The 9,229-nt window shown below is 35.2% G+C and overlaps 1 protein-coding gene across 1 annotated transcript in view; it reads left to right on the forward strand.

Moving 5' to 3' along the window:
* Nucleotides 8,640–9,229, forward strand: part of LOC107616271 (transcription factor bHLH128) — a gene marked incomplete in the record, with an annotated part of 4,782 nt that continues 4,192 nt past the window's right edge. Inside the window, 1 exon segment of the mRNA XM_021110842.1 lies at nucleotides 8,640–9,221. Coding sequence (XP_020966501.1) covers nucleotides 8,994–9,221 — 228 coding nt within the window.

The following is a 9,229-nucleotide window of genomic DNA, read 5'->3' on the forward strand; positions in this document are numbered from 1 at the left end:
ATGATTGTCCTGTGTTTGTGGAGTGAATTATTAACCTAACTCTTATCGATTTTTCAGAATGACAACGCGACTCATCAAAATAAAAACGATCTATTTTGGTCTCTATTCTCTATTTTCGTGACACAACGCGGTCAAAACTTGGTGTGAATTTTTTAACCACAACTTACCGGCAAGTGTATCGGGTCGTACCAAGTAATAAATTCAGGTGAGTGAGTCCCATAAAATTAACGGATTAAGCAAGTAATGGTCAATTGATTATTCTAGTCAAACAATCAAAATTTATGATTCAATAGTAAATAACATGAAAACAGGAAAATAAATAAAAACAAAATAAAATTGGTTAAGAAAATAATATGATAAAGATAGCTTAGGTGTCAGAAATATTTAAATTTCTGAATTTACATTCAAAGTCAACTACCTTAATCATGCAAAGAAATAATTCATGGCAAATCCTAGGTGATTGAATTCCTATTCCTAGACAACTCAATCTCCTCTAATCTAACCAACTATCAATTCCTTGATCAATCAATTGTATTAGAGGGTTAAGTTCAAACTCTTATTTATAAGCCACACAAACCCTAAAAACTAAAAAATGATACAAATATATATCATATATCACATTAAATCCAGACAATTAAAGAGTTGTGAAAAAAAATTTCAAACTATAATTCTAATGATATAATTTTTTTAAAATTCAAAAAAATTCAATCTATATTAGAGTTATTTTTTAATACACACTCATCCATAAAATGAAGAATGAAACTAATCATTAAATATAAATTAATGCATTAATCAAGAATAAAAGAACAAATAATTATTAATTTACTAAAATAAAGATAACTCTAACATTGACAATAATCCTTTAGTTGCCCATAATACAGAAAAGTAAAATTCTCCTTATTTTGAATTCAAATCTTACAAACGAATCCCAATATTTTTTCTAAGAACCCCTATTTTCCAAGATTCTCTCTTCCTTTTCCATGTCAACCTAACCCCCTCCCATCCATATCCTCACTTTTTTTTCCTTTTTTTTTATTTTTTTATTAGAGATTTATTTGTCTTTATCCATGAGTAAACATCCAACTCGGTCCCTGTCCATTTTTTATAAGGACAAAGCGATCCTTGTCTAAAAAAAAAAGGTACGTCTCGGCCCCTGTCTTTGCATTCCGTGAGACATGGCGGTCCTTCTATGCCTTCCGGCGTTGAAAACAACCGGAATAAGCATACGTGTCACTTAACGGTGATGAGCTGGCTGCCAGGTGTCTTTGAAGTGCCAAGCTGTCAATTTAAAAATGGACAGGGGTCGATCTGTCCCTGCCTCCCAAATAAAAACGCTGTCATTTTAGGTGGGGGATATGAAATGGTGCGTATAGTACAAGCCTTGAGTTTCCATTTAACCCTTCTTCCCTTTCTCCTAATTACAGAATACCCAAAATCTTTTCATGTTCTCTCTGAAGACTCTTTGAAGACAACAAAACGACAACACTCTACCTGGCTGTGGAGCTAAGTAAGACGCTGACAGTGTTGCTGACAACGCTCCAAATGAAGTTTCAGACGGCACCACTAACGGATTCCCTGACGACGTTGACAGAACTTTCTTGTGCAAGTCTTCAAGATAAGTAACAGATTATTCAAATAAAATATTAGTTACATTGTGTATTGTTTAATTAGTTTTGGGTTTGTGAGTGTTTGCATTTTTTGTTTTTTGGCTCGGTGTCGCGTAACAAAGATAGAGTTTGGTTAGGGCTCAATGTTGCTAATTTTGGGATATTTCGCCATTAAGAGAGAAAGATGTTTTTCCTTCCTGCAATGAAATTCATATATAGAAAATAGAGTTCAATGAAATTCATATACAGTTTGCAAGTAGGTTCAGAATGCATCAATTTGCTTGTATTAAAATCACAAACTCTATATCTAACAACAAATCTTATAGATATATTATCTTTATTCAAATTTTAATATTATATATATATATATAAACATTGTTATGATTAGTGTTTATAAAAGAGTTCACAGCAATTTTCTATTAAAGTTTAAGGCAAATATATACCTTAGCAAATGTTTATGTACTCTATTAAAATTTGATTTTTCCGTGAAACAAGAAACCAGTAAATATATACCTACATACTTTGACTATATTACATCATGCATAGTAGTGATGTTGGAATTTTTTTTTTTTGTGTCTCCATATATGTAATACTTCATTAGAATATATAGCTACTTTAACTACATGTACTCTATTAAAATATATATGTACTCAATTAAAATCACAATTATTTATGTAGAGGTTGTAATATAAAATATCATTTACTTTGTTTGTCTTAGATGAATGATTTTATGGTTGTTTCTGTATTTTATCATGGAGGAAGTTTCAAGAGAAATTCAGAGGGGGTATTATGTTATGTTAATGGAAAAGTACATAAGTATCCACCCATAGATTTAGACTATATTAACTTTTTTTATCTAGAAATTTTATTTAAGGAGTTAGGGTATATAACATATAAGGAGATGTATTGGTTTGACAACACTGCTGATAACATGGAAACTGGGCTACATGTTATTAAAGATGATGCTGAGATAAACAAACTGAGGAATGCTTAGAAGAAAAATAAGGGCAACGATGAATTTTATCTTTACTTTGATCACCCGATAGATGTCCCTGAAGTTGTTGATGATGGTGTGGAGCGTGATAATGTTGTGCTGAGTGAATCATCATCATCTTCAGATGATGGATACGAGACCACAGAAAATGAGCCTTATAAGCCTCCTCCTTTTGGTTTTGAGGATATAGACAGTGATGAGAGTTTGGAAAAGAAAAAAAATATTCAGAAAAAGAAGAAGAGACTTTCACCTAAAAAGAAAGCTAGTCATGGCCCAATAGTTCAAGATAGGGCTGGCCCAAATGTGGAGGTTGGGGCTGGTTCAGGTAAAAAGGATAGTATGGACACAGCTAAGAAAAATTCTGTCCAAAAGAGGCCTTCTAAGAAGTATAAGGGCACTAGAAGAAAACATATTCAGAGAGATGGAATGTACAATGGAAATAAGACTGACACTATAGGTGGTGGTTTAAGTGGCATTAGAACTAGTTTGGGTGGCACATCCGGGAGTGTTGGGCCAACTATTGAGGAATTGGATTCAAATTATGACAAGCCATATGATTATGAAAGTGAAGCATTCAACAGCCCAGTATCATCTGAGGATGAAGGGAAGACTGCATATGATGCCTTTAATGAAGAAACTGAGTACGAAAAGGTTGAATTTAAAGTTGGACAAACCTTCACTACAATGGAAGAATTTAAGAGTGCGCTGAAGGATTATTTCGTATATGAGGGTAAAGATGTTATGTATCTAAAGAATGAGAAGCAGAAGGTCAAGGCAGCCTGTGCAAGTGAAAATTATTCATGGCTAATATTGACATCATGGAATAGTGCACATGGATGTTTTCAAGTAAAAACTTTGTTCAATGAGTATAATTGTGGGAGGGATTTCAGCAGCAACCTTGCTTATAGGCAGTGGGTAACTTCAAAGTTAGTTAAGAGGCTTCTTACTCAGCCAGATTTGAAGCCAAAGCAAGCTATGGAATACATGATCGAAGACTACAGCATCCAACTGAGTGGTAAAATGATAAGCAGGGCACTTAAGGCAGCTAGGGAGGAGGTAATTGGCGACGAAGGAGCATAATATGGTAAGATTAGGAATTACCTGATGGAACTGCATAGGACAAACCCTGGTTCAACTGCAAGATTAGACATGATACCTCAGCTAGAGTTTCTCCCTTTGTTTGATAGACTATATATAAGCTTGGATGCTTGCAAGAAGGGCTTTATAAAAGGATGCAGGCCTTTGATTGGATTAGACGGTTGTTTTCTTAAGGGCTATTATGGCGGTCAGCTACTATCTGCAGTGTGTCAAATGAGTGTAAGGACACTTGGAAATAGTTCTTAACACAACTTCAGCATGACTTAGGTGATAGCACGGAAAGGGGCTGGAACTTTATATCAGGCTAGCAAAAGGTATTAAAAAATAGTTGTTTCATTTCATTCATTGTTATTTATTGATATGCATTGTTGGTTTGAATTGTGAGAATCTCATATCTTATAATTTATTGATATGATTTGTTGGTCTGAACTTGTTTAATGGCCTTTTTTATTTATTGATATGCATTGTTGGTCCAAATTGGGTTATTAGATTGCATTGTTGGTTTTCTAGTAGGGATTGGCATTAGCCTTAAAGAACATATTTCCAATGGCTTTTCATAGGAACTGCGTACTACACATTTGGAAGAATTTCATCAAGCAATTTAAGGACCAAAACACCAAGCAACTTGTATGGGATTGTGCACGTTGCACCACACAAATTGAGTTCAAGGCAGCTATGGAAAAGCTGAAACAGATCAGTGTTCCAGCTTGGAAATATCTTGATAGGTTTGATCCAGCTGCCTGGTCAAAGGTGTTTTTCAGTCCCGGACCCAAGGTTGACAATATCACCAATAATATGTGTGAAATTTGGAACGCTAAGATAGTGGTATACAGGGGTAAGCCAATACTAACAATGTACGAGGATTTAAGATGTTATCTAATGCGGAAGATGGCAGCACACAAAAAGAAGCTAGAGAAACATGTTAGCGCTTTAGCTCCAATGCAGCAAAAAAGATTAGACGACTTCATTAAGCCAAAAAGGGAAAGCTATCTGGGCTGGAGATAGTAACAGAGTTCTTTTTGAAGTGCACTGTCAAAATCACAAGGTTGAGGTTAATCTTGAAGAAAGAACATGCACATGCAACCTATGACAGCTAACTGGTAAACTTGTTTTGAATACTATTTCGTACTTGTAAAATTGTATATTTGTTACATAGGATTGATTGCATGTGGTAAATTGAATTCATGTCTATAGGTATGCCTTGTAGACATGCAGTGGCAGCCATGTCTAAGATGGGCCTTAGGCCTGAAGATTTTGTGCATAAGTGGCTGACAATGAAAGCAGTAAAAGCTACATACTCACATTGCATTAAACCGGTTAATAGTGAAGAGTACTGGGTACAATCGGATGCTCCTAAGACTCTTCCTCCTCCAATCAAAAGAGCTGCTCATAGGCCAAATATGAAGAGAATATCAGACCCGGTTGAGTAAGAGATGAATCCAAACAAATGTAGAAAAACCTTTCAGGTCACTTGCTCAAAGTGTGGTCAGCTAGGACACTACTACAAGACTTGTACCAATGCACCTCAAGACCCGAATTGAAAATCTATGACAAAGAAAGAGAGAAGGGCAAAGAAAGTGCCTTTGCAATTTGTAGAGTCAAGCCAAGCTAACATTCAGCAGGTATAATCCAACAAGTGATGACTCACTTTCAAAATATATTTAATATGCTAACTGTCTTATAAATATATAGTTAAAGAGTTAAGTGTCTTAATTAGTTGAGTCTTCTTGTGTTCCAATCTTGTGATTTGACGATTAAACAGGTTCAGCAAACATGACAGAACAACTCAACTGCCAATGCTGAGGAAACTACATTAGATGCTGCTGTGAGTTTATGCCAATTTAGGATCTTTATTTAGCATAACACTAATTTATTTGTTATCCTAACAGTTACCATTTATGATAGGCTAAGGCAAAGAAGAACAAAAAGAAGTTTCTCAAAACATCTGCAATAGGACAATCAGTGAACCATAGTCAAGGGGAGGAAATTAATGTCTTCCAGTCTGCACCCCAAGCAGATGAGGTAAAAAATGGTCCTAAGTTAAATTAGTAATCTCTATTTAATTTAATTATGACCTTTGCTATGATCTTCTCTGAGGATAGCCTGCAACAAAATTCAACACCAACTCTGCACCATGTTTTAGGGAGAAGCAACCAATTGTGAGACCCACTGCTCCAACGAACCAAGGTGTATCAACAGGAGTATCAGTTGAGACCATGGCTGCAGCAACTTCAGGAACTGCATCAAGACTTTTTAAGTTCATCCCCACTCTAGGGATTAGGCCTCCTAACAAGAATTGAGTAGTTGATCTAGTTTTAAAAGTTTGAAACTAGGAAGAATAGATAATTTGGACAATAACATGTGGACACTGTGTCTATTTTGGTTATCAGATTACTTGCTACGACAACTATGTTGATTAGGGACCTTGTGTTGCCCTTGCTTTTGTTATTATATAATTAGATGCTAAGACATGCAACCAGTGATATAGTTGGTTGAATATTCTTTTGGATAACTATATTATTAAGGGTTGTTATGATTATTCCCTTATTCTATTATTATGGTATCATGTCTTAAGTTTCAATTTTTAACAGATGGCTTCTTATTTTGTTCAACAAATATTTATTATAAAATCATGTATACTACTGCAGTCTTTAAAATTGAATAAACGAACATATAAAAACAAAAGCAGCTTAATTATATTTATATTCATTCATCAAAAGTAATCAATAGCAACAAATGCCATAGCCTAAATAACTTAACAACCAAGATCACCATGTTTCACAGTATTCCAGAAGCAACATTGATCTCTCTAAACTACACCACTAAACAGGTTTCCAACTACAATTCCAGCAACAAATGCCAACATAACATATTCAACACTACTGCATCTAATTTGACTAAAATTCAATCTAGCTTTCTTTAAATGAATTTCTAAGCCAACCAATCTTTTCTCTAACTCCCTAACTATGTTATCATCTGCAGAAGAATGACCTTCTTTATGATTCTGATTCAGCTTCAAACCTCCGAACAAAAGAGTCTTCGCAGCATCCTCATTGAATGATGCAACATAATCATCAAACCAATAAAAATATTTGCAATGAGGTGTTGGAGTCTACAAAATAATATTCTTTATTATGAATCTATTGAAAAACAGAGTGAACATAATTTTAATTCTTGATAAACCTACCTTGAAGTATGAGCATCAATGAGAAACAAAGTGAACAAAATTTTAATTGTTAATAAACCTACTTTAAAATATGGGCATCGAAAGAATAGTCTGTTTGGGTTCATATCGGTTCCAGACATGAACAAAATTGTATAAATTCTACAATTACACTCTGGGGCAACCCACTTCTTCTTCCACCTTGATCCCACACTCCCGGTAACCTTCAAACTTCAACTTGATTCGTTTTCAACTCTCCCACTTCGCCGATTTGATGTCAACTCACGTTCTTCACTATCAACCATGTTGTCCTAGGGTTTACAGTTGAACACAGTGATACATTTTCAGAGAATAGTGTGAAGCAGTGCAGCATTTGAACCTCCCATCCCACTTAAAACGACAGCATTTTTGTTTGGGAGGTAGGGACAGATTGACCCCTGTCCATTTTTAAATTGACAGCTTGGCACTTCAAGGACACCTGGCAGCCAACTCATCACCGTTAAGTGACACGTATGCTTATTCCGGTTGTTTTCAACGCCGGAAGGCACAGAAGGACCGCCATATCTCACGGAATGCAAAGACAGGGCCGGGACGTACTTTTTTTGGACAGGGATCGCTTTGTCCTTATGAAAAATGGACAGAGACCGAATTGGGTGTTTACTCTTTATATTTACATATATTTTATTCAAAATCAATTAAAATTTTAGGGTTAAGTAGTGCGATTTTAGTCCCTAAAGTATAGGTCAAAAAATTTTTCGTCCAAAATCTCTTTTTTTTTCATACAAAATTATCTTTAAGGTTTAACTTAATTTTAAAATCGTATTTATCTTAGGGACCAAACTGTATGGAAGTGGCAATGGAAGCGGAGACAAAGGGGGATTGTGGACAGCTTCTTCTTCTTCTTCTTTCCTTCCCCCTTCTTCTTCTTCCCTTTCCCCTTCGTAGGAGAAAAAACACTCTCTTTCTCTTTTTTTTTTCTTTTTTTTTTAATTTTATAAATTTTTTTATTATGAGTAACTTGGTTCAAAATTTTAATATTTAAGTAAAAAGGACGATTTTGTATGCAAAAAAAGGTAGCGGACGAAAAAAGATTTCGGCCAATATGTTAAGGCTGCGTTTGTTTACAGAGACACTGAGACACAAAATCGTGTTTAACAGAGAAGACATGGATAAAGACATTGTGTCTAAAGACATTGAACTAGTATATTTTGTATCTATCCTGATAGAAAGGACACGGTGACACTAATAAGGGATACAACTTATTTTTTATTTTATTATTCTTGTTAATTTTTCATAATTATATTTTTTATTATTATATTTTTCGTCTCAGATTTTTTGAATGGAAAAATGAGAATAAATTAGATTTTCATAATTTATTCTAATTTATCACCAAACAGAATATAAGAACACAAAAATTTGTGTTTCTATCTTTTATGTCTTGTCTTTTCTTGTTCTTAGAAACAAATGCAGCCTTAGGGACCAAAATCGTACTTAACCCAAAATTTACGTATATTTTGAGTAAAATACATGTAAATTTAATAGATTAATAATATTATTAATCGTAATTATGGTAATTATGAAAATAGAAAATTAAAAAAAGTGGATCGTTTTTCTTTTAAGAGTAAAATATTATTTTTATTTTTAATGTTTGGGATAAATTTTAAAGTTGTTTGCGAATTTTATACTTTACTCTTACTTTAAAGAAAGTCTTCTTATTATTATGAGGAATGAATAGAGAGCCGGTTGGTAGTTTACTGTGTGTGTGTGGATATATAAAAGGCACTGGAGAGGGAGAAAAAGATTCTTCGGTAAGGAATAAAATAGAGAGATGAAATATCCGTCAAGTGGGCGGGTGGGGGGAAGGAGATACCATGAATGAAGTCAGTTTACGGAGAGATGCAGGGAATCTGTGACTGTGTAAGCAAACTTGCACGTGACAGGCAGACACCCCACTTGTCACAATAATCTATTCTGCAAGTGGCATCCCACTTGGCATCCATCATGCTATCTCTTCTCTCTCTTCCTCTCCATTTTTCTAATCCAATTTAATTAACTGCCAAACCTGCAAAACCAGCTTGGACCTTGTAAGCTCGATCCATAATCCTATTTGGCATTTCATCAAACAGCTGAGATGTACCAACCTTCCTCTTCCTCCTCCTCTTCTTCTCAGGCTCACAACTCAACCGTTTCTGAACCCGCTTTGACCCGCTACGGTTCAGCCCCTGGCTCTCTCCTCCGCACAGCCGTCGATGCCGTCATAGCCGGAGGGGCCGGAGGCCCCCGACATCCTCATCCTCTCATGCCTACGGGATCCCACTACTTCTCCGGGGAGTCCTCCGAGTCCACCTCCAAAGTCAACAAAGTCAA

Source organism: Arachis ipaensis, chromosome B09 (assembly GCF_000816755.2).
Source record: "Arachis ipaensis cultivar K30076 chromosome B09, Araip1.1, whole genome shotgun sequence".
NCBI lineage: Eukaryota > Viridiplantae > Streptophyta > Magnoliopsida > Fabales > Fabaceae > Arachis > Arachis ipaensis.